Raw genomic sequence first — 25,133 nt, forward strand, 5'->3', positions numbered from 1 at the left:
AGTAAATTATCTTCTTAGCATATTACTAATAAAATTATAATTTAGGCGACATTCAATTAAAATATCATTAAATATTTTAAGTTTTAACATTTTTTTAATACTCTAATGGAATGTTACATTTTATACTTTTATTACAGTAGAAAATTCACGCATCCAACACAATTGTTCTCCTACTTAATTCACATATGTAATTATCCTCTACCATCACTTTAACCAAAACCAAATATGAAGTAATGAAACACTGTAGAACGTACCCAGGTCAAATGGAAGAGTAGAATCTTTTGAACATGAACCATTACAATGTGTAGGGGCTAATCGGTTGTTTTAACTCTGTATAGTATACTTTACGTATATTTCAATAATTTCCCAAAGCTATGATACCCAAAAATAATTACAAAGATAATCCTATCTCGCAAGAACTTGGCGTGGTGATAAGCCATCTTGAGAGATATCAAAGAACAAATCATCACTCTTGCATAATGCATAGACAATGTCCACCATACTGGGTCTTTTTGTAGGATCCCTATGTAAGCAAGCTATAGCGATCGACATAACATTCATAACACTATCAATTGAACACAATTCTTTCAAAAGTACATCATCCATAAACCCTTTCAAGTTATGTATGTGTTTATCCTCTTTTCCATTGAAATTTTCATGCACTTCTACCCACAAAGCCTTTCCGTCTTCATTGACAGCCTCTCTTCCAGAAATGAGCTCAAGCAAAACAATTCCAAAAGAGAAAACATCCATTTTAGTAGATACGATACCATCAGATAAGTACTCAGGAGCAATGTATCCTTGAGTTCCTACAATATGCATTGTTATAGCATTGCATCCTGATTTAGCTAACCCAAAATTAGCAATCTTGGCTCTCATATTTGCATCCAACAAAATATTGCTACTCTTGACATCCTTGTGCACAACTCGTGGTCTAGTGTGTTCATGGATGTATTGAAGACCATTAGCCACATCAACTGCGATTCCTAGTCTTGTTCTCCAGTTAAGCATGTCTACATTGCTCTCATGCAACCTTGTATGAAGAGATCCGTTTTCAAGATACTCGTAAACTAGATAACAGTTTGCATCTTCAGAGTCTATACAAAATCCCTCCAACATCACCAAATTTCCATGGTTTACCTACACACAAAAACAAAGTAACATAAATTTTTTAGCTACTAAATAATAAATAAATGAAGTTATTTCATCAGTAGATTCTAATTTTCTTTATTTCAATAGAAATATATAACTAGAAATTGACATTTTTTAAACATCATACAGAGAAAGTTGAGAAACTCATAAACTCATATAATTAACATTTAAAAGACATATTTGATATTTATCAAACAACAAAAAGGCATAAAATCAATCAATACATTTTTAAAGCACCATTCAAATGATTTTTGTCGATAAGAAATAGATTATTGAAAAATTGTTAAATACATCATCTGAAATTTAACCAAATAAAAATATATGATCAAAATTAGCATAATAAAGTATTTTGGACTTGGCCATTTGTTTATCCATTTAGCTAAGTTTACCCTAGATACCATTTCCTATTTATAATCTTATTTATCTATATTTGAAATCACTATTTTCTTTCAATAATGAACCCTAACCATTTTATCGTTAATTGTTATCAGTTTACATGGTATCAGAACACAATCCAATCCAATTTTATTTTTATTTTTTTGATTTTCTGATTGCAAATCGATTTGTTAATGTTCATTGAAAGAAAAAATGGTATTGTTCATCGACTCGACAGTATTCATCGAAAAAATTGATTATTGTTCGTCAATGTTCATGTAATTTTCGTCGTATTTCTTCGTTCGTTTGATTACTATTTGTTCTTTTTAATTATGTTTTATATTTGTTTGATGTGGTATTGTTGGTATTTGTTTAAAATCGCGACTAGTGTTTATTTGTTTTGGCTCCTATTATAATAGCTCTATAGGATACATCAGCCCCTAAAGTCGATTTTGGTGAATGTGCTTACTGAAAACAAAAGAACCATTATAAGTCTTGGTGCCAGTTATTAGTCAACAATGCAAAGAAGCACAAAACAGACCATCTGGATGGTTTCAACAATGTAACCCCGGCCTACCAAATTCTATTGTTGTTGCACCTACAGTAGAAAGTAATATTCATGCTACAACCACATCACCCTCTGCCTTGGATCCTCAGGTTTTTGAGCAATTCAGAAAAGTCCTTAGTTATAAACATGCAACCATCTCCACATCGATGTATCATTTAGGTTTGTCCTCATCCAATACTTTAAGTACTCATTCATCCTTATGGATCTTAGATTTTGATGCATCTAATCATATGTCACTTTATTTTTCATCCTTTGTTTCTTTATCTCATGGATCACCCATTTCGTTTATGCCTATCAATGCTACATCTACGTATGTAGAAGGTGTTGCTCTTGTTCTTAAAAATCATATATCACTTACTGATGTCTATTTTATTCTATGCTTGTTATAAACCCTATTTCATTCAATCAGTTGTGTAAATATGGTTATTGGGTTTTCTTTTCTAATTATCTTTGTTGTGTACATGATCTGCGCTCCTAGATAGTGATTAGGATCAGTCTTAATATAGGAGAACTGTATTCCATTGATCAACTCAAAGTTTATGATGTCGTTACTACTAGTATTGATTTGTCTTTTTTCCATTTGAGTCACCCATCTTTTTTTTTAATCTTTAACATCCTCATTTAGGATATGTGATAGTGACACCTTATAGTATCTAATATCTACATGTGTTTTGGTTCATTTGAATCGTTGTCATATTTCTTATTGTATTGGTTGTAAAATGGCCAAATATTCTGCTTTACCATTTAATAAAAGTGTCTCTTGCTCTTTTGCTCATTTTTTTATCTTGTGCATTCTAATATGTATGGGGTTCACCCCTAAATTTTCAAAGGGAGGATCCACCTACTATATTTCGTTTATAGATGATTATACTTATTATACTTTGGTTTATCTGATAAATCGTATGTTTGATTTCTTGACAATCTATAAGAATTTTTGAGCTTTTTTCAAGAAACAACATCCATCTTTTATTAAATGTTTTCAGTGTGACTTGGGGGAAGTATACCTCTAATGATTTCACACGCTTAATTCCATCTGGTGGCTCCATACACCAATTGTCATGTAGAGATACTCCTAAAAAAAAGTGTTGTAGAGAGAAACATATACATCTTGTTGAAACTGCCCACTTTTTGTTACTATCATCTAAGGTTTCTAATGTTTGTCGGGAGAAAAACTCATAACTGTTGTCTATGTGATAAATCAAATCTTTATATCACATAACTCAGGGATGTCTCCATTCGAGAAGCTATATGATGACTTACACTATTATTCCTCATTACGAGTTTTTGGATGTACTTGTTTTGCTCTATGCCGCATGTCGAGAGAAATGAGTTAGTTCCACAATCAACCTTATTTGTTTTATCTGGTATATGGTATTGGTCATAAAGGATATAGCTGCATATCCCATTTTCTCAATTCCAACTCATTCGTCTAACATAACAAAGTCACATATATAGACTAGCGATCCTTTTGATGTTGACAATGATGACACCACATCGAATGACCTAGTCTTTGATGCACCTACAAAATCATACATTGCTCCTGATGCACCTACCTTTTAGACTGTACCTCAACACGTTTGTGACTATGTATTTTCAACCGCCTCGTTAGTCCACTCATACTCGTAATTCTATCAAACTCGTTCTTATAACATAACAAAGTCGCATATACGGACTTCTCATCTTTTAATGATGATACCGCATCTAATGACCCAGTTCGTGATGCACCTACAACATCATACAATGCTCCTGTTACACCTAACATTTTAAACAGTTCCTCAACCTGTTGTGACTATGGATCTTCCATCACATCCAAAGCCCACTAATACTCGTGGGTCTTTCAAATTCCAGAAGTTTGCTTATTCATCTTATTTATATTTGTTGCTTCATTTATAGCCAATATACATAATCCATCAAAACCTGTGTCCAATAGAGAGGTTGTTTTTGATCCTTTTTGGCATAATGTTATGGCTAAGTAACTTAGGGATCTTCACCAGACTTATACATCAGATCTTGTTCTACTCACACTTGGAAAACAAATAATTATATACTTATTAATGTATGGTATGGATTATGAGGATCACTAGGCATCGGTTGCAAATATAAGGACAATTCATACTCTTATAGCAGTTTCGTATATTCTTTAGTGGACGTTTTCCAAATAGATGTCAAGAATGTGATGTTGAATAGTGATTGATCCTTATGAGAAGGTCTATATGAATCCTCTCATAGGTATTACTCGCCAGCCGTGTAAAGTTTGTTACCTTAGGAGAGCTCTTCATTCGGGATATATATATATATATATATATATATATATATATATATATATATATATATATATATATATATATATATATATATATATATGGAAAGGTGATTATATCTTATACTAATATATAAGCTTAGGTACCCAAACTATCATACTACTTTGTTTTCTAACATATTTGTATTGTAATCGTTCAAGGTTCTGACACTTCAACCCCTAACTTGAATTACTTCTTATATTTTTTGGAATTTCACTAGTATCTTCCTCTTACATTATATCTTCCAGTCGAACACCTTCTAGGCTATATTTATTATAATGCAAACGAAAATATAATTAGAAAAAAATAATGGGGAAATTTCAAAAAATCTTAGAAGTAAATCAAGTTATGAGTTGAAGTTTAAACACTTTGGACCATTATATTGCAAATATGATACAAAATGACATAGTATGTTGTTGTTATGTTACCTAAGCTTATATACTACTGTAAGATATATTCATTTTTTACATATATATATATATATATATATATATATACATATATATATATATATATATATATATATATATAACATTTACTTAGTTTATGACGTTAGAAAACGGCTTATGAGAAAACTTTTAACTTTTTGGGAGAATGGGGATGTCATAGTTTGATCATTGGTACTAACATGAATTGAAGTATTAACATTCACATCTAACTAGTCAAGCTGCCGTTAAAAAAAATATTTATCGAGATAACAGGTAAACCAAAACTAACGTGGTTATTTAATAATATATTGAGAAAAAAGAATCGTGTAGTATTAGAATGAAACTTTTCCAAAAAAAAAATTATTGCATTTGTTTTAAGCCTGAAAAAGCAAGCTAATATTTTTTTGAATTAATCTTGTATATCATTATATATTATTTAATAAAAATGACTAATACATCATTTTTTTTTCTAGAAAAGCCACCAAATCAACAAAATGAGAAAACTTTTAACTTTTTGTAATAGGGAAAATTCAATTCGTACCCCCTCCTCCTCTCCAATTTTCTTTGGTATGTGTGAGTTTAATAGTAATTGTATATCCTCACATTAATTTATGTGAATGAGGGCACATATAGTAGCATGATAATATTGTTTACAAATAAAATGAAAGAATATGTCAAAATATTAAAAGGTATGTTGAATGACAACACATTTCCAGCGAGGACATTTTTTTATATACGACAAAAAGCTTTTTCTAATATTATTTAAAAAGAAAAATAAACCTAATCACACTACGAGAAAAAGACATCGAAATTAGCTAACATACTATTTCTTAAATACTTCAATCCATTGTCTATTACCCTACTTGCATAAAGTTTTTTGTTGGGCTTTCCTATTTATAAATTATGTAAGCAACAAATTACAATATTTAATTCAGAAAACACATCTAATTATAACATTATTAAATACGGTGAATTAATTAATTGTATTGAGTTTTTGACTTTTTGGAGTAACCGTTAGTGGTGTTCAAGTATTAAGAAAATGTCTAATTTTCTATAAAATTTACTAAAAATACTTGAAAATTGTGAGAGTGAGAGTGAGTGCAGGATAGATAAAGTGTTGCACCTTTTGCAAGATCTTGAGTTCTTCATAAGCATTCCATTTCATCTTTTTTATTGCGTAGGGTTTCCCATGAATATAACCTTTAAACACAGACCCTTGGATCACCCATCTATCATCAAACCCATCGGTGGCTTCATTCAACTCTTCCACCCTATACACTTTATACTTATCTAAACAATCTGAAACGTCAGCCATAAGACTCACTCCTGCTTCATTTTTCTTGCTTTCTCCATCATCCTTCTTCCTCCCTACCCTCTTCTTCCATACAGATTCTCTATAAGCTAAAAAAGAACCCATCAAAATCAAGACTAGTCCACAAACACCTAGCCCAACACCCAATCCTATGACTGCTGATGTTCTTTCAGTCGTTCTCTGGCTATTCGATACATTAGTAGGAGCAGGCTGTGTGAGCTCAGGAAGCTTCGAAACAGGCACAAAAACAGTTTCTGTAGGGCGAATTGTTCGGTTGCCATTTACTTCAACTATGGATTCTGTCGTTGACCCAAATCTTGAAGCGATGGAAGATATGTCGTCAGATGGCTGAAACACATATGAAATGAGATAATTGATTTGATTCTGGAGTTGGGTTTTTGTTGGGCACTTGCAGAAGATCGGAAAGATTACATCTTGACCTATGGTGAGGTTTATAGGGACTAAGGTAGGATTGACAAGTTCCACCGACTGGTAGGTTGTAAGGTTGTTAAAAAGTGTTGTCGAAACAAGATAAAAAGTGTCTCCTCCCTTGATGGTGTAGTTGATTTTAGCATATGAGATGTTTGTAGTGGTGTTTACTGAGTTACATGTACAAGTAAGTGGGATAAAGAGGGATTGATTAGGGACAAGAGGTGAAGTTAGAGATGTTATGTTGCTTGGTTTGGCAATCATCGGTCGACTTACAGAAAAGAGATCGCCTATGGAGGCTAAGTCGAGTTGGTTTGGACCCATGGCTGTAAAGAAGGCATAGGTTTGGCAAGAGGATGCAGTTTGGCTAAGGTTGCAAGTATAGCCTGTGGTATTTGAAGGTAGGAATTGGGAAGATGAAATATGGAAGAAGAGGTGAAGGATTAAAAGGAAGCAAATTTGGAGTGTGATTTGCATTTTTTGAGATGTTTTTTGTTTCGGATTGGTGATGGTGTGGTTTTAACTTTTAAAAGAAGGATGGCTTTCAGGTTTTAGGTTGACTATCAAAGTTGGTGGCTGCCACAAAAGAAATTCTTTGTCAATCAAGATGCTAAAGTCGACAAAAATTGATTAGGATGTATCAAATACGAAGGATGCTCAAACGGATAGAAAATCAAAACAACTAAACATGATAATAAACAATAAACGTAAAATAATATCAGAGAAATGGCAACAATTGTTACTTTTATAAAATTTTTTTATCATAAAATTAAAAAAAGAAAAAAAAAGAAAACAGAAAAGAAAAAAGTATAATATGGTACAAATATCTAGTTTTTTTTTCCTAACTTTGAAAACATTCATACGAAATTTGATTGGGATTATTATTTAAGAGCTATATCCATGGATATATAACACTTCAAATTTGGATTACAGAAAGACATTTTGTTCTCGATGGCGGGTTAAAAAACGGGAAGCAACCGTACCGCCGGTATGCCATTCCTTGCTCTTTTGGTTTCAGCGGGTTAAGTTGCTAAATGTATTCCAACGGTTCGGTGAACACAATATATTAGCATTTGAATTGTTTTAAAGTTTGTGTCCTGTATGATTCCTTTATTATTTTGTTTTCATTGGAACATGTGAATTGATTTAAGTGTCTTTTGCCAAAACATATGCATGCAAATTTATTGATTCAACTGCATTTAATTCTTTTATCCGTCTACTTTTTTATTCTTTTTTTTTTCTTTTATATATATATATATATATATATATATATATATATATATATATATATATATATATATATATATATATATATATTTTGTTAGAATTCTAAGTCGAGTAAGACTTGGAGAATAAGCAAAAGCAACCTAGTTTTAGGAAAATATGTTGAAGTCGGTTCCTAGTTTCCTAATTGTGATCTAATTACAAGTCGGTAGATTAGAATATATATATATATATATATATATATATATATATATATATATATATATATATACACACACACACATCTTGTTTAGCCGTGTAGGGTAAACGAGATTATATTCACAAATTGAGTTTTGAGTTATTTTCTCATTTAATCAAAGAGATAGATTGATTAATTGTTTGTGTTATACTTTCTGGATTTTAATTGGTATCAGAGCCAAGGACATAGTGCTTTGAGATCGATTTACTTACTTGTTGAACAAGGTGGTCGACATGGCAGGAGATGAATGGTCTTCAGGCGGTGCTCCGGTAAGGGAGAAGGAGATTGGAGCGACCTCAGTTCAATGTCTCATGCTCAATTCCACAAATTGCACAGTTTGGTCCCTGCGTATGAAGGTTGTTTTAAGAATTCATAAAGCATGGAGTATTATCGACTTAGGAATAGAGAAAAACGATGAGAAGGATTACCTGGAAATGGGATTATTGTATCAGGCGATCCCAATCATGCAAATCGGAGAAGTCGAGTCTTCGAAGGCTCTTTGGGATGCAATCAAGGCTCATCACGTTGGGGCCGACCGGGTCAAGGAAGCAAGATTACAAACCCTAACCTCCGAATTTGACAGAATGAAGATGACGGAATCAGAATCGATCGATAGCTTTGTCGGAAAGCTGTCCAGAATTGCGTCTCAATCAGCAGCACTTGGTGAAACGATTGAGGAATCAAAGATGGTTAAGAAATTTCTTAAATCCTTACCGAGAAAGTACATCCATATTGACACCTCTTTGGAAAATGTGTTGGATTTGAAAACCGTTGGATTTGAAGATGTAGTAGGGCAGTTAAAAGCATATGAGGAACGAATTAGGGAGGACGAGATCTGTGGTGGGGATCGGACGAAGGTCCTGTTCCTCGACCATGGTGGAAGTTCGAATCGGAAGAATCACAGAGGGACGAAGGGCAAATGGAAAGGAGCTAGTGGATCGGGTGGGTATAATCAAAGAGACGGATCCGGATCTGGGTCAGGTGGATCAAATGGTTCAAATGGGCCCAAATCCAATCGCAACCCACACGGAAATAAATCCAATAATTCAATACAAGCCCAAGGTGGGAAGTCCAATTCTAATTCTGATCCGAACCGCAAACCAAAAAAAGACCGCTCCAAAATTATTTGTTACCGGTGTGATAAAGAGGGCCATTACGCGTCTCGATGTCCGGACCGAATTAAAAAATTACAAGAAAGTAATTTTGCTGAATATGATAATATCGACGAGACCGTATTTTTACACGAGACCATATTTTTAAACGAGGAAAATGTGATACATTCTCGTTACGACTCACAAGATAACAACGTGTGGTATTTGGATAACGGGGCGAACAATCACATGACGTGAAACCGGTCATTTTTCTCCAAGCTTGATGAAGGTATAACCGGGAGGGTTAAATTCGGAGATAATTAGTGTGTAAAAATCAAGGGAAAAGGTGCTGTACTTTTCCAAGGCAAAAGGGGTCAACAAAGGCTGATGATAGAGATTTACTACATACCGGATCTCAAGAACAATATTATTAGTCTCGGACAAGCAACCAAAGATGGGTGTGATATTCGAATGAAAGACAACTACTTGACCATGCACGATGCCGATAATTGTTTATTAATGAAAGTACAAAGAACTCCAAACCACCTTTATAAAATAAAATTACAAATTGGAGTTCCTATTTGCCATCATTCGAGACTAAGTGAAGATACGTGGCGATGGCATGCAAGACTTGGGCACATCAATTTCGAGACAATGAAAAGGATGTCCAAGAAAGGTTTAGTCAAAGGGTTACCCAAATTTGATCATGAGAATCAATTGTGTGAGTCTTGCTTGGTGGGCAAGACTATAACAACATACAAAGCAAAACGACCATTGGAACTAGTTCACGGTGATTTATGCGGTCCGATCACGCCGACAACCAAGGGTCAAAATCGGTATATTTTTACACTAATTGATGATTTTTCACGATTTATGTGGATTTATCTCATGAAAGAAAAGAGTGATGCGTTTACACACTTCAAAAAATTCAAAGCTTTGGTGGAGAATGAAATTGGAAAGCCTTTGAAAGTGTTTAGAAGTGATCGAGGAGGTCAGTTTACTTCTCTTGAGTTTAGTTCTTTTTGTGATCAAAACGGAGTCAAACGCCACCTTACCGCCCCATACGCTCCACAACAAAACGGAATTGTGGAACGAAGAAACCGAACACTTATGGACATGACAAGAAGTATAATGAAGGCAATGCATGTTCCAAACTACTTATGGTGAGAAGCGGTAAATCACTCTACAAAACTAATTAATTGTGTTTACACAAGAGTCCTTGGTGATACAACTCCATACGAAAAGTTGTATAAAAGAAACCGAATTTAGAAAATGTTCGTGTAACGACCCAAATTTTTCCAAAGAAAATTTTCATTTTTAATTAACCAAACACATTTCCAAAAATCCAGAATTTCCAAAATAATTGTTTTAAATCCATATTCATTACAACTTTATTTTCAAATATCAGAGTGTCCCACAAAGTCGTCTGAGAGAGAGTACACGCCGTGCCATCAAGCTTTGCCCTTGCCCTTGGACTCAGATGAACCTGAAACAAATCCACAAACTGTAAGTGAATGCTTCGTTAGTCCCCCAGAGCATATCCCACACACAAACCACATAACACATATCGAAATAGTCATACGTTACATATATCCCATAAGTCATGCATTCGATAATTAAGGAAGCCCTGGAAACCCTCCCAGGTCTAATACCAAATGCCACGGGAACCCCCACGTGGTCTTTGTATGCCATGGGAATCCCCTCATGGTCTTCCTGCCTTGGGAACCCCCACAAGGTCTTCCTGCCTTGGGAACCCCCACAAGGTCTTCCTACCAAACAAGACATAATGCAAACTATACAAGCAAATATTTTAGGATGCCATGGAAACCCTCCAAGATCCTATACCAAAAGCCACGGGGACCCCCACGTGGTCTTCCATGCAAATAACATACTATCATATCGCACATTCAATCAATAACCGTATCTCATAAAATGGGCCGGCCTTGGTGCCTTAGACCCATTGATATGGTGAGAAGACTCACCTCTCACAGGCTGAACTGGCAAACTGTAGTCAGCTATATCCCACGCTCCTCCTCCCAAACTGCCTATAATCAATGAGTAAATAACTCAACATAATCCCATAAATACCCCCAGGTTCAACCCTGGTCAAACTCAAGGTCTATAGTCAAGGTCAACAGTCCATATTCACCTTGACTCGTCGAGTACAATCAGTCACTCGTCGGGTTCCCTGCTTCACTCACCGACTCGCTGAGTCACCCGAGGGACTCGTCAAGTTCCTTGATGTTCACGGCCGTAAACCACCAACCGTACACCCCTGACCGTGAACCCTTGGCCGTGAACCCTTGGTCGTGAACCCTTGACCGTAAACCCTTGGCCGTAAACCCTTGGCCGTGAACCCTCTCGACTCGCCGAGTCACCAGAGGGACTCGACGAGTTCTCACGTATTCGGTTCTTTTCAGTGGGATTTAAGGTTTCAAACTTCAGATCCATACTCTCCTAGTGAAGATATCACGTAAAGTTGCAAACTTTACGTGCATGCGTAGCCTCACATGGCCATAACACCAAAACTAACCTTCAAACAAGGTTCTTATGCATGGAGAGGGAATGAGCTTAATAAAAGATGCAACTTTATTATATTTGGGGCCTAAGAAGGTCCAGATCTAGAACCATATCCTTGTGATAGTTCCAGATATAAGCTTACTTCCATTTCCTCAAAGTTGGTTACAACTCTCAAATTGAATTTACGCTTAAGGTAACAGATTCATACCTCAAATTAATGCCCAAGACGAACTAGATGCTAGATCTAGTGTTTTCCCCTTGATACTTCTTCTTCAAGTATGGAATTCCTTCCACAACCCCAAGATTTAAGCTCCCAAAGCTCTATCTTCACACACCCAAGTGTTTGTGGCTGTAAACGATCTCTTATGATGATAAGGGAGGCTACAAAGGCGTATAATGTTGTTTATATAGGGGGCAAACCCCAAAATTTAGGGTTTTCTGTAAACAGCTCGGACTCGCCGAGTCGACCCTTCGACTAGCCGAGTCGGTCCCGATCCGCGTTCCATGGCACTGATGGGTTTTGCACATTCTAACACTCCTAAGTGTACATGCAACCCTATATACCTTGGATCTATGTTTTCTCTATTATACATGCAATTATGAACTTTCCAAGGTATTACCCTATCTAGCATACAATACTTCATACTTGGGTAATCAAATGGATAGAATACATACCTTTGTTTGATGTAGCTTGTCTCCATGAAGCTTGAGTGCCTAGTGCCCCAAGTGTGACACCTCAAATGGTTCACACAACACCAAATGCACATGGAATGACTTGAGAGAAATGGAGCACTCCTTGAAATCGTCTAGCCCTCATATTCACACATTAGTGCACGATTTCTTGAGCCATGGGATTCTTTTATATGGTGGCTATTAGGGTTACACCATGTAACTCATAACTTTACCCATTCCTTATGCTCCATGGATTTTAACCTCCATGGAGTATCCATGGGTCACCCCATGGACTTAGTCAAACATAAGAAATCTTGGATCACAAGCCCACATATATAAGAATGAATGATTTACACAATCAACCCATATATTTAATTAGTCTCCTTTTGATCACTTAATTAATTCCAAATTAAATCTTGATCAATACTAATTAAATAACCTTATTAATATATTAGAACTTATAATATATTAACCAACCTTAAGTGTTATTTCTCTCATTATAGTCTATCCAAATGCATGATGCCATGCAACCCAAATGGACCATGCCGGGTCGGGTCAAGTCTTACCAATTATAGTTATGGACTTAGACATTAATCCAACAGTCACCCACTTGGATAAGTCTAAAACTATTATTGCGTATGACTTCAGGAACCGATCAACAATCGTAGCTCTCAAAAGCTTCTGTCGAACTCTGACCTTGTCGATGAACTATGACCTTTGTCAATGACTTATCCATTGGATAAGGGATCATATATTCCTCCATTCTAGATATCATATGGACTGAGACATGGATTATCAATCATTCTCTCTGTCCATTTGTTGTTTCCCGATTTCTGATTCATGATGACTGACTGATTGAACAAATCAAATCAGTCCTGGCTTGGCCAAGCACTCACATGTATCATCTTTAAATCATCGAGGGGCCCACATATATCGCTTTTATCCCGAAGGTAAAAGGAATGGATAAACTTCGACTCATATGGCTTGTTCTACTACTTGTTGAATCATACATAAAGGCACGTTTTATAACATCGAGTTACCGAATGCGTTTTCGTGCAATCAATGTACAACCAACTCATAGTAACAACTCATATCTCTAGGTTTGAAGAATATAAGATATTATCGTCTCATGATCACTCGTGATAAAATCCATGAAGTGATTCAAATGAGCGCGGGTTGAATCCAATACTCAGAACTTATGAGCACTCATGAGTGTTGTAGCACCACTTTGTCCACCAACTTGGACCTCTACAAACCAACCCATGACAGCCTTGATTCATATCTACTTCCAACATATGACCGACTGTGGATGGTTTGAATAACTTAATCATTCAGGAAGAGCGACTTAGTTATTCTGGAAGTCAAAACATACAAAGTGAAACACAAGAATAAATGAATCAAATATGGTATCAAACCCTATGAATATAAATAAACACTTTTATTTATCACCATACTGATTACTCATTATTCATTGTTTCGGTTTTATCAACTTTATACTTGAATTAAAAACACTAGTTGTCCCATGCTCCAAGCATGTACACTATGTTTTTCTTAAACAATAGCTTTGCCATACACCAAGTATGCACTCTATGTTTGTCTATGATCCTTACTTTGTGAAATAAACCAATTGAACATAATTTCAATGATTCTAATTTCACACTCCCAAATCCTTATCGAAAAATGTGAGAATTTCAAATTCCTATCATTTATCGAAATCTGTTTAGATTTTAAACTTATATGCACTGACCCTCCTGTAATGAATATGTACAAAGTCACAAAGACTTGTCAACAGTCATTATAAGGTATTCCAATGGAGATCAACTCCATGGAAACTAAGTCTCATATTCAAAGTACATTGCTTTGGACATGCTTCTTGCATTAAGTTTTCTAATCTTACACAGATAACTTCCACCTATGGAGACAACTCCATATTCTCATTTTGACTATCACTTCTGAATAAGAGATGCCTCTTTTCAGAATATGTCAATATGTTCCTTCCAAAATTAGCACTATACTTCCAACTGTCCCTGAGCAACCAATCTTTGGTAAACCTCAGATTGTCCTCGACAATTGCTTAATCATTTTAGTCATATCCAATTCTAGACCTTTTCCCTTCTTAATGCCTCTGGGCATTTGGAAAAATTTAGAAATGACAAATATCATAGCACATGCAATCGATCCTGTACCCAAAGCAAATGGTACACGATTCATGATGTCTCACATAAAGACATGATTCTAGACCAGTCTTTTGCTACAATATTTTTATTTGTCATGTTTTCAAAATTTGACTATGAAGAGGGATGTCGTAATCATAATCGAATTTTGAGAACGCAATATATAGAATTTCCTTAAGTTGAACCAATCCAACATGAAATTCATATATATATTCTTGACTAAAGATGATTAAGGTCTCAATCTAAGCCTTTAGAACTGAAATGAAGTATATCCTCTCCCTTAATTATAGCAAAACAACTTTTTCAATCCCTGCAGCCTCACGAATTGAAACTTTTGTTTTCTATAATTAACATTGCTAACTTGCAAGACTAACAATAATTATCATGCTCCCACTAACATGATGATTATTTGCATAACACTTATGCTCCCACTAGCTTTGACATGTACTCAGAAATCAGCTGGACTTCTAGAAATCAATACTTTATTGACTTCCTTACCAAAGTTCAGATTTCTGATACGAGATGCTTTGATAAAACTTTATCAAAATCATACACCTTTCCTTAGATAGCGTGCATGTGTGTCTAAACAATTTCAGAACTATGAAAAGGGATGTCGTAATCATAGTCTCAATTGTTTAGACCTTTTGCCATCTGCTTCAAATCTACTTGGTGGAAGTGTTTCCTCACCATCATTTTCATGAATCGGAGAGAAACCTTATGACCCTTAGATTTTATGGTGTATGTGTTCTTATCCATGTGAATCGTCAAAACCATAGTCACAAGACAATGATAATGACAAATCCAAACTCATATGGACTGAACTTATGCAATCTTAACTTCTTGCCACCTGGCAGTACAGGGCCTGCCATTGCTTCCAAGTTGTTATGCAACCAATTGAGAACTTTCAGAACTCCTATGCAAAGCCAACTTTAACTGGAATGGGCACCGAATATGTCAACATGATAGGTTATAAACCTCAAGTCGTGTGCTAGTGAAGAACCTCAGGTTTTATTCTTGATTAGTTCTTAAAATTCTTTTTAGGATCTTTAAGACTCCCACTGTCCTCTTGACATATAAGACTATCTTGCCAAATATTCAATAGATAGTGCAGATTCTTTATCAAGACAAACACTTCACACAATTGGCCTTAGTTGGTCTTTGTTTAATCCAAAACATCACAACTTACCAACTTCAAATGTACAAGAGTAGGACACTTTTACTCTTACATTTGACAAGTGTTATAAACCTTTCTTTAAGATATGTCACTCAACTTATAGTCTTGGAGTATGACTCTAAGACTTGTTTTGAAACGAAGTATGACTCATCTTCTTGATTTAACCATTTCAACAATTCATGACTCCTCTTCTTAGTCATAAGAATGCACTAAGATGTCCTTAGAAGACCAATTGTGATGTGGTTCTTTAATCATTAAGATGATCACAAAACATGATACTAAAGTACTCTCCCATCTTTTCAGATTTGAGAAACTTTTATCTGTCTGCCTAATTTGATTCTTCCCATTCGTTCTGCCATACATTGAGACTTTTCCAATGTTTCAGAATTATACTTAAACTAGTAAGTATAACCATATTTACTAAAATTTAGTAAATCATGACGAATAGTCTTAACGAGCTTTGTGGTGGACTTGACCAGTGCATAAGAATGTGTACTCGATCCCTTTAGTCCTTAACTTGACTCACACATCCATGTGAACAAGTCTTAATTTTCCAATGCTTGAAAGTTCTCATTCATCATACTATTCAACTTGCATGATTCCAAGTTTCTATCCAACTGAAGCCTTGGGAATGAGAATCTTTCCTTATTTGGTAAATTATGACACTACCACAAACGAAAGAATCAAGTCCATTTTTTTCCAAATATTGCTATCAATGGAATCATATAAACAACCATTTTTCACAAATGCCACTTGTAAGGATATTTAAAATAAATATAAAATTAAAAACTTTTATTTTATTTCAAAACTTTGCGGAAAAAACTTATCCTTATAGTGCAAATGCATACGGAAAAACTTGTTGTTATCTATTCCTAAGCAATATATCATAACTCCTAAGTAACAACTTCAAAATTCTGATGCGATCGAAATCCACCTACGCGATCAGAATCAACATATACTTCCTTTAAGCTTTCTCTCTATTATTTGATTCTTAAAACATCAACATGTGACCCAGTCACATCATGTAATGAGGATCTTAGAATAGAAACTTAACAGAGTTAGATAATGGGCTCTACCTGAAGTAGAGTCAGACTTATTGACTTTAACATCCTTAGGTAAACTTGGTAGCTTTGCAATCAACGCCCCTTCCTTTGGCAAAATAAACATATGAACCCTTTGGTAATGGGACTATCTCAGACTTAGCCTTTCTCCTTACCATTTGGTCAACCGAGTTGACTATGGCCAATCCCTTTCCATTAGGAAGAGAATGCTTTTTCTGGATTTCCAATGTCACCATTGTCACTGTCCATAAAGTTTTTGGGAAGTTGATCTTCTAATCAAATTTGCTTTACTATCGTTCCAAATCATTGCTGATTCAGCAGCACCAAGCAAATAGATATGATCATTAAGGTTCATGTCATAGTCTGTTTCATAGTAGTCCCAAAGGAACTCACTATGTGACTTAGAAAGTGATTGAACATCCAACTTTCTCAAGACTTTGACACCCAACTCTCCCGGCTTGTCAATATGTGACTTCATCTCTAAGATGTGATCACACATAGACCTTGCTTGCCATTAGGGCTTGAGTGACCTTGAACTTGTGGGTTAGGGAGAATAATTGGAGGAGGTGGAGGAAGAGAAGTATGACTTCCATGAGCCAAACTCGGGAAGTCATATTTATTAGGAAAGATTGGTTTGGGAAGATCATTGTTGTCTAAACCAGACATCAACAATGGGAGAAATTCACGTAAAGTTGATTTAAAGTCCTTAATATAACACCCAATATGAAATATTAAGGCTAGGACCCAACACAATATTTTATAACTTGGAAGAGGGATGCCGTAATCCAAGCTATAAGATATTTAAAGGTAGGTGAATGACGATTCACCAATTTCCACCATGAAAAACGAAATGTATTATTAGGTTTTAATTGGTTTTGAAACTCCTAGATCTTTTGAGATTCATTGAACTTTTTCAATGGCATGTTTCAATCTCGAGTGTGCCCTTTAGGTTTTGTGACTGGGATGCCGAGGATCACAAAACAAGGTGTGAAGTAACCATGCAAATATACTTGGTACCCTTAATATTTACCCCTCAATCGATGTGCCGGTTAACCACACACGCTCCACCGATACTATGATAAACATTAAGTTACCCTTTGCCTACCTTGTTAAGTCCAGGTTAGTGTGTCGGTTAACCACACACGCTCCACTAACGGCTTAAACAAAGTGCAAAGTGTAATTTCATGGATTAGCACCTTATTCACATTTTCCTAAGTAACTAAGATTGGGAATTAATAAGTGTTTAGTTACTTAGTATTTATCATTAATACTTTTAATGAAGGGAGAATTATAGTCCTTGTCCTACCCGTTCGGCTAACGACCCTCCACCAATCAAGGAAGCGGTGGGTGAGAGTGGACACCCATTAAACTGCCATTTTATAGGCAGTAACCTTATACCCCCCTTATAGACCGGCTTCGTGAATGAGGCCTACTAACGGTAAGACTGACTTGCTCTTATACATATATTTATTATTAACTTATAATACTATAAAGTATAAGGGTTGAATTTTAACTTTTAAAATTCTAAGGGCTGACTTGGAATTAAAGTATTCATGGGGAAAACTTTACAAATTCCAAAAATTAAGGGCAAGTTTTGAAAATATTCAAAACTAATTAATTCCATAACTTATGTGTTTAAAGTAGTTTTATTTAAAAAAAACTCTTCAAGTTCCAAAACTTGAGGACAAGTTATGGAAGACTTTAAACTAATAAAAGAATGTAACTTTTCTTTATTTTTGTAACTTATGGAACTAATTAAGGTTACACATTTTATCATTTAATGAAGTGACTCTTGAACCTCCATAACTTGAGGACAAGTTATGGAGTCATAAAACCATTTAATGAGGACAAGACTCTTCATTTTTGTAACCATTGCCAACTTTTTATGAGTTTTATGAAACTTAAATGTGACTTTTCATATAACTTGAGGACAAGTTACAAAAACACATTTTAGAATCAACTCTTAGATTAAAAATGGATTGAAAACACATAATCAATTAACTTTTCTATTAATCTAATAAACTCATATGAACAAAGATAATTCACATCAAAATTTTTTTCAAGTAATTAGCATAACTTTTAAACTAATACAATTCAATTTTTCAGCTAATTTTGCAAGTATAACAAGAAAACAAAACCTGGCTCTGATACCACTGATGGGTTTGCGCATTCTAACACTCCTAAGTGTACATGCAACCCTATATACCTTGGATCTATGTTTTCTCTATTATACATGCAATTATGAACTTTCCAAGGTATTACCCTATCTAGCATACAATACTTGATACTTGGGTAATCAAATGGATAGAATACATACCTTTGTTTGATGTCGCTTGTCTCCATGAAGCTTGAGTGCCTAGTGCCCCAAGTGTGACACCTCAAATGGTTCACACAACACAAAATGCACATGGAATGACTTGAGAGAAATGGAACACTCATTGAAATCGTCTAGCCCTCATATTCACACATTAGTGCACGATTTCTTGAGCCATGGGATTCTTTTATATGGTGGCTATTAGGGTTACACCATGTAACTCATAACTTTACCCATTCCTTATGCTCCATGGATTTTAACCTCCATGGAGTATCCATGGGTCACCCCATGGACTTAGTCCAACATAAGAAATCTTGGATCACAAGCCCACATATATAAGAATGAATGATTTACACAATCAACCCATATATTTAATTAGTCTCCTTTTGATCACTTAATTAATTCCAAATTAATTCTTGATCAATACTAATTAAATAACCTTATTAATATATTAAAACTTATAATATATTAACCAACCTTAAGTGTTATTTCTCTCATTATAGTCTATCCAAATGCATGATGCCATGCAACCCAAATGGACCATGTCGGGTCAGGTCAAGTCTTACCAATTATAGTTATGGACTTAGACATTAATCCAATAGGCACCACGACCCTACTCGACGAGTTGATCTCCCAACTCGCCGAGTCCATGAATGAAACCTTTCCAAATCAAACCAGGTGTTACAAGTCTCCCCCACTTGAACTAGACTTCGTCCTTGAAGTCTGTTGACCCAAACAAATCGGGGTAATGTTCTCGCATCTCCTTTTTCCGGTTCCCAAGTCCATTCGGAACCCTTCCGATGTTGCCATTGCACTTTCACCAGTCTTACTTCCTTATTCCGAAGAACCTTCGTCTTCCTATCCAAGATGGAAACGGGCTTCTCGATGTAGTTCAAGCTCTCATCCACCTGGATATCACCCAATGAGACAACCGCAGCCTCGTCTGTGACACACTTCCGAAGTTGCGACACATGGAATATGTTGTGAATCTGGCTAAGCTCCTCTGGCAGATCCAGGCGATATGCCACCTTGCCCACCCGGGTCGTGACCGTGAACGGGCCTATATACCGAGGCCCCAGCTTGCACCTCTTCCGAAACCTGATGATCCCTTTCCACGGTGATACCTTCAGCAACACGAAATCCCCCACCTGAAACTCAATATCTGATCGTCGTCGATCAGCATAGCTTTTCTGACGGCTCTGCGCGACCCGCAACCGGTCGCGCACCTGCTAAATCAATCCGGTAGTCTTGAGCACTACTTCAGTGCTCCCCATGACACGGTGTCCAACCTCATCCCAACAAACCGGGGTCCTACACCTCCGACCGTATAACATCTCGAACGGAGCTCGATCGATACTGGCATGATAACTGTTGTTGTAAGAAAACTCTGCCAGTTGGAGATACGTATCCCAACTCCCTCCAAAATCCAACACGCATGCCCGTAGCATATCCTCCATTGTCTGGATCGTTCTCTCACTCTGACCGTCGGTATGAGGGTGGTACGCCGTGCTAAAATGTAGCTGAGTTCCCAGCTCCTTGTGGAATTTGTTCCAGAACCTGGATGTAAACCGAACATCCCAATCAGAAACTACCGACACAGGAACCCCATGTCTATCCACCACCTCACGCACATAAATACCCGCCAACTTCTCTGCGGATATACTTTCTGATATCGGAATGAAATAGGCACTCTTCGTCAGTCTATCCACAATCACCCATATGGCATCCACGCCTCTCGCCGTCTTTGGCAACTTCGTAATGAAGTCCATCATGATCTCCTCCCACTTCCACATGGGAATGGGTAGCGGCTGGACCTTACCATGAGGCCGCTGATGCTGGGCCTTGACCTTCCTGCAAGTCAAGCACCACTCTACAAACCAAGCAATTTCCCGCTTCATGCATGGCCACCAATAATTCAGCCTCAAGTCCTTATACATTTTCGTAGCTCCTGGATGTATAGAGAACTTGGACTTATGCGCTTCCTCACATATCTTTTGTCTCACTCCCCCGGTCACCGGTACCCACACCCGGCCACACTGCGTCAAGAGACCACGACTATCCTTAACAAATAGAGGATATTGTTCTCGGATCCTCTCTATCTTCCAATTCTCTTTCTTCACTCCCTCAACCTGAGCCTCTTTGATCATCTCCAACAATGGAGAGATCACCGTTATCCTCAAACACACACTCCTAATCGGGGAACCTGCCGTCTTACGGCTCAAAGAGTCGGCCACTACGTTGGCCTTCCTTGGGTGGTATAGAATCTCGCAATCATAGTCTTTTAGCACGTCCAACCACCTTCTTTGTCGCATGTTGAGGTTCTGTTGGTCCATCAAATACTTTAGACTCTTGTGGTCGGTGTAAATGGTACACCTAACTCCATATAAATAATGCCTCTAAATCTTGAGGGCAAACACCACTGCCCCCAGTTCCAGATCGTGAGTAGGGTAATTTGCCTCATGCGGCTTCAACTGTCGCGAGGAATAAGCTATCACGTGTCCTCTCTGCATCAGTACCACACCTAGCCCTGAAATCGATGCGTCACAGTACACCACCAAATCACCTAATCCCTCTGGTAGAACAAGGATCAGAGCCTCACATAATCTCCGCCTCAAGGTCTCGAAGGCCAACTGCTGATCCGTACCCCACCGAAACGTCACACTCTTCTTGGTCAGACGGGTCAATGGCACCGCAATCTTGGAGAAATCCTGGATAAATCTTCGGTAATAACCCGCTAAACCTAGGAAGATACGAATCTCTGACGCATTCTTCGGTACTTCCCATCGCATCACAGCCTCAACCTTGGCTGGGTCAACCAAAATACCCTCCTGGTTGATGATATGCCCCAAGAATTGTACCTCTATCAGCCAGAAATCACACTTGGAGAACTTGGCGTACAGCTTCTCCGCCCTTAGGGTCTCTAGTACCTCCCTTAAGTGCTGTTCGTGTTGTTCTCTGGTCTTAGAATAGACCAAGATATCATCAATGAAAACGATCACCGACCGATCCAGCATCGGTCTACACACCCTGTTCATAAGATCCATGAACGATGTTGGGGCATTGGTCAGCCCAAACGACATCACTACAAACTCATAATGCCCATACCGAGTCCTGAAAGTCGTCTTCGGTATATCGTCATCCCTAATCCTCATATGATGGTATCCCGACCGAAGATCACTCTTGGAAAACCAAGACACATTGATATTGCCATATTTATACATATTTTTAGGCAATATTTATTTACTTTTTTATTGATATTTTGGTTATTTGCATGGAATTATGGTACTTATAAGGATAAATTGTTATTTGTAGTCAAAGTAGAGCATTTTCGAAGAAAGGGACCATAATTGACAATACTTGGAACATGGGAGACTTGGAGTACAAAAGTTGAAGAAATTCACGGATTTAACCCATGTCACGACGTGAACCATAAGCCCACGACATGGCATGAATATTCCAGAAGATAAGTATGCGCGAAGCAAGAATCCTTGCCCAATACAGATAAATCTCAAATTACGACGTGAAGCTTCCTGTCACGACGTGGATAACGATTTTCCGGAAAACTATATAAACTTTTGGCCATTACGAATTGAGAACTTTTTGGCTGATAGAAGGAAGACCTGGAGACGATTTTCAGAGGAGAAGAAACTCTGGAATAGGGGTTCAACACCAAGGAAGAAGAAGTTCATAATTTGATTCATAGTTTGGTACACTTTTATTATGTTTTTTATTATGGATTGTGTTTGCTTATTTGCTAGGATGTCCAGCTAAATCTAGCTGCTTCTGTTAGCTAGATGAAGCTGGAACTCATCGTTTTATTTAATTAAACTAGACTTTGCTTGTTGGTTATGTCTTGTGTTTGATTGGTCTACCTAGCATGCTTGACTTGTTAATTTAATTGCTTAAACTTCTTATTCTGTGTAGTTAATGACCATTATTCTGCAAGAATTTGAACACCTAGTAATTTAGTGAACATTAGATTATTAGAGCTAAGATCAAACCAATCTTAGTTAAGAACTTGAATTAATGAATTAGACCGTGCTAGAGAACTTATATTATGACCATAATTGTGTTTATCAAATCAATCTTACATAGCTCCAATCCACTAAATAATTGATTATGTGTTAGCTATTGTATGACCATACATAGTTCTACATGAATTAGTTAATATTAGTAAAATTTAGACCTAAATTGCTAATACTGTTTTAATTGGTAACCAACAGTAATTGTCATGACTAATTTATAAACCATTGAGTGAAAGCGGATTCGAACTAACAGAAGTGCTTGTTTATTGATTGAATTTGCGTTAAAGAATTAAGTTCATCTAAACTTGTAAAATTAGATAAAAACCCTTTCTTTGTTAGTAATTAGGTTAATTTAGTAGTAGATAAATTAATTAATCAACACTGTTCCCTGTGATCGACACCCGACTTACCCAACTATTCTATAATTTTGACTAGGTACACCGCCTAGGTGCAATTTAGTTAGTAAGGAAGTTAGGTTATAAATATTAAAATTAGGTGTAGTTATTTGCACGCATCAAGTTTTTGGCGCCGTTGCCGGGGAACGACTTAGTTAATTACTGATTTATTTTGCTTTAAATTAATCGACCCTGTTTGTGGGGTAAAACCTGCAAAAAGTTATTTTTCAGTTTCATTTTTTTCTTGCATTACAGAACTCACGACGTGAGCCTTATAGGCTCACGACGTGAATCCTGTGATTTCTAGTTTTCTTTGTTTTTAGGCTGTCTTTCTGTTTTAGTTCAGTGTTACGTTTTTATTTTGTTTATTTTACAGGAGTACATGACCTGAGGGTCCAACACACCTTTGGTGCCACCACTTGAAGATCCAGAGTCTGTCCTTCACAAAAAGAAAGATAAGAACGTGAAAGAAGATCAAACACCAAAGAAGACGCCCTTACAAGAACTCAAGTCAGTGTTCTCAAAGAAGTCGGGGAAGAAAACGGGAGAATCGAGCTCATCTACGAAGGACACGAGCAAGATTGTAAGTTTAGATCGAATACCTATCCCAAACGAGTCTGAGTACGAGTCCGAGGCCGAGTTTGGACTATACACGAGTGAACCCGAAGACGAGCCAAGAAACGAGATGGAAAACATTGAAGAAATGTCAATAGGAGCTTACAAGAAGCGAATTAAAGACGATGTTGGTCCGGGTTTAGTACAACCTGCCATTCCTGTTGCTGCCACATTCGAGCTGAAAGGACATATCCTCACTGCACTTAAGGATATTCCATTTTATGGAAAAGATCATGAGGATGCTTTTAAGCATCTAGATGGGGTCAATGACATTGCAGATTATTTTAATGTCCCAAATATGAATAGAGATACCGTCTTGATAAGGATGCTTCCCGTTACTTTTAAGGGAGCTGCTAAGGACTGGTTAAAAGCACTACCACTGGGTACAGTCACTACATGGGCTCAAATGCGTGAGCAGTTTTTAGACCAATTTTGCCCACCATCCAAGATAGCTAAACTCAAGAAGGCAATAGCCAACTTTGAGCAACAACTGGGGGAATCATTATACGAGGCATGGGAGCGTTACAAAGGGTTGTTAAGGAATTGTCCTCAACATGATCTTAATGTGCAACAAGAGATGTATATTTTCTATGATGGGGTCAATGTTATGACAAGGCAACTCCTTGATTCTGAAGGGCCATTGACAAGGAAAAATCCAAGGGAGGTCAAGGAGTTAGTTGAAGAATTCGCAAAAAACTCTCGTAAGTACCACAACCCAAGACAAGATGGAGCAAAAGGCAGTGGGGGTGCACATACTGAAGAGATCGTTGCTATGATGGCGATGCTAAATACTATGGACCGGAGATTGACCCAAATGGACCAATCAATTCATGCAATAAGAGTTGGATGTGAGAGATGCAGTGGGCCACACTTGACTAAGGATTGCCATTTGGATGAACATGGGAACAAGAAGGCTAAAGTTTGCTACTCCAGTGGGGATAAGTTTGATGAAGACTGGAGAAAACCAAAGAAAGAGTGGCTTCCATATGATGAATATAAGAGGCAAAAGGAAGAGAAATATAAGCAAACAGGCCGAGGTTTCTACCAAAAAGAGCAACCACCAACC

The 25,133-nt window shown here is 36.8% G+C and overlaps 2 protein-coding genes and 1 non-coding gene across 3 annotated transcripts; 1 reads left to right on the forward strand and 2 right to left on the reverse strand.

Annotated features, from left to right (window-relative positions):
- Positions 1 to 264: 264 nt before the first annotated feature.
- LOC145167660 (serine/threonine receptor-like kinase NFP) lies at positions 265 to 7,209 on the reverse strand. The gene is made up of 2 exons (XM_079086894.1): positions 5,947 to 7,209; positions 265 to 1,140 (listed from the first exon to the last, which is right to left on the reverse strand). Exons 1-2 carry the CDS (start codon positions 7,039 to 7,041, stop codon positions 406 to 408), a joined length of 1,830 nt encoding a protein of 609 aa, XP_078943020.1. The 5' UTR covers positions 7,042 to 7,209; the 3' UTR covers positions 265 to 405.
- A 1,050-nt stretch (positions 7,210 to 8,259) lies between these two features.
- Positions 8,260 to 9,375, forward strand: LOC145164949 (uncharacterized). Its single transcript, XM_079083595.1, has one exon. The coding sequence runs from the start codon at positions 8,260 to 8,262 to the stop codon at positions 9,373 to 9,375; it is 1,116 nt and encodes a 371-aa protein (XP_078939721.1).
- Positions 9,376 to 24,521: 15,146 nt separating this feature from the next.
- Positions 24,522 to 24,628, reverse strand: LOC145168205 (small nucleolar RNA R71). Its single transcript, XR_013741776.1, has one exon. It is a non-coding gene; the product is annotated as a small nucleolar RNA R71 (small nucleolar RNA).
- Positions 24,629 to 25,133: the final 505 nt, after the last annotated feature.

Source organism: Lactuca virosa, chromosome 3 (assembly GCF_052849685.1).
Source record: "Lactuca virosa cultivar CGN04683 chromosome 3, Lactuca_virosa_CGN04683_v6, whole genome shotgun sequence".
NCBI classification, from domain to species: domain Eukaryota; kingdom Viridiplantae; phylum Streptophyta; class Magnoliopsida; order Asterales; family Asteraceae; genus Lactuca; species Lactuca virosa.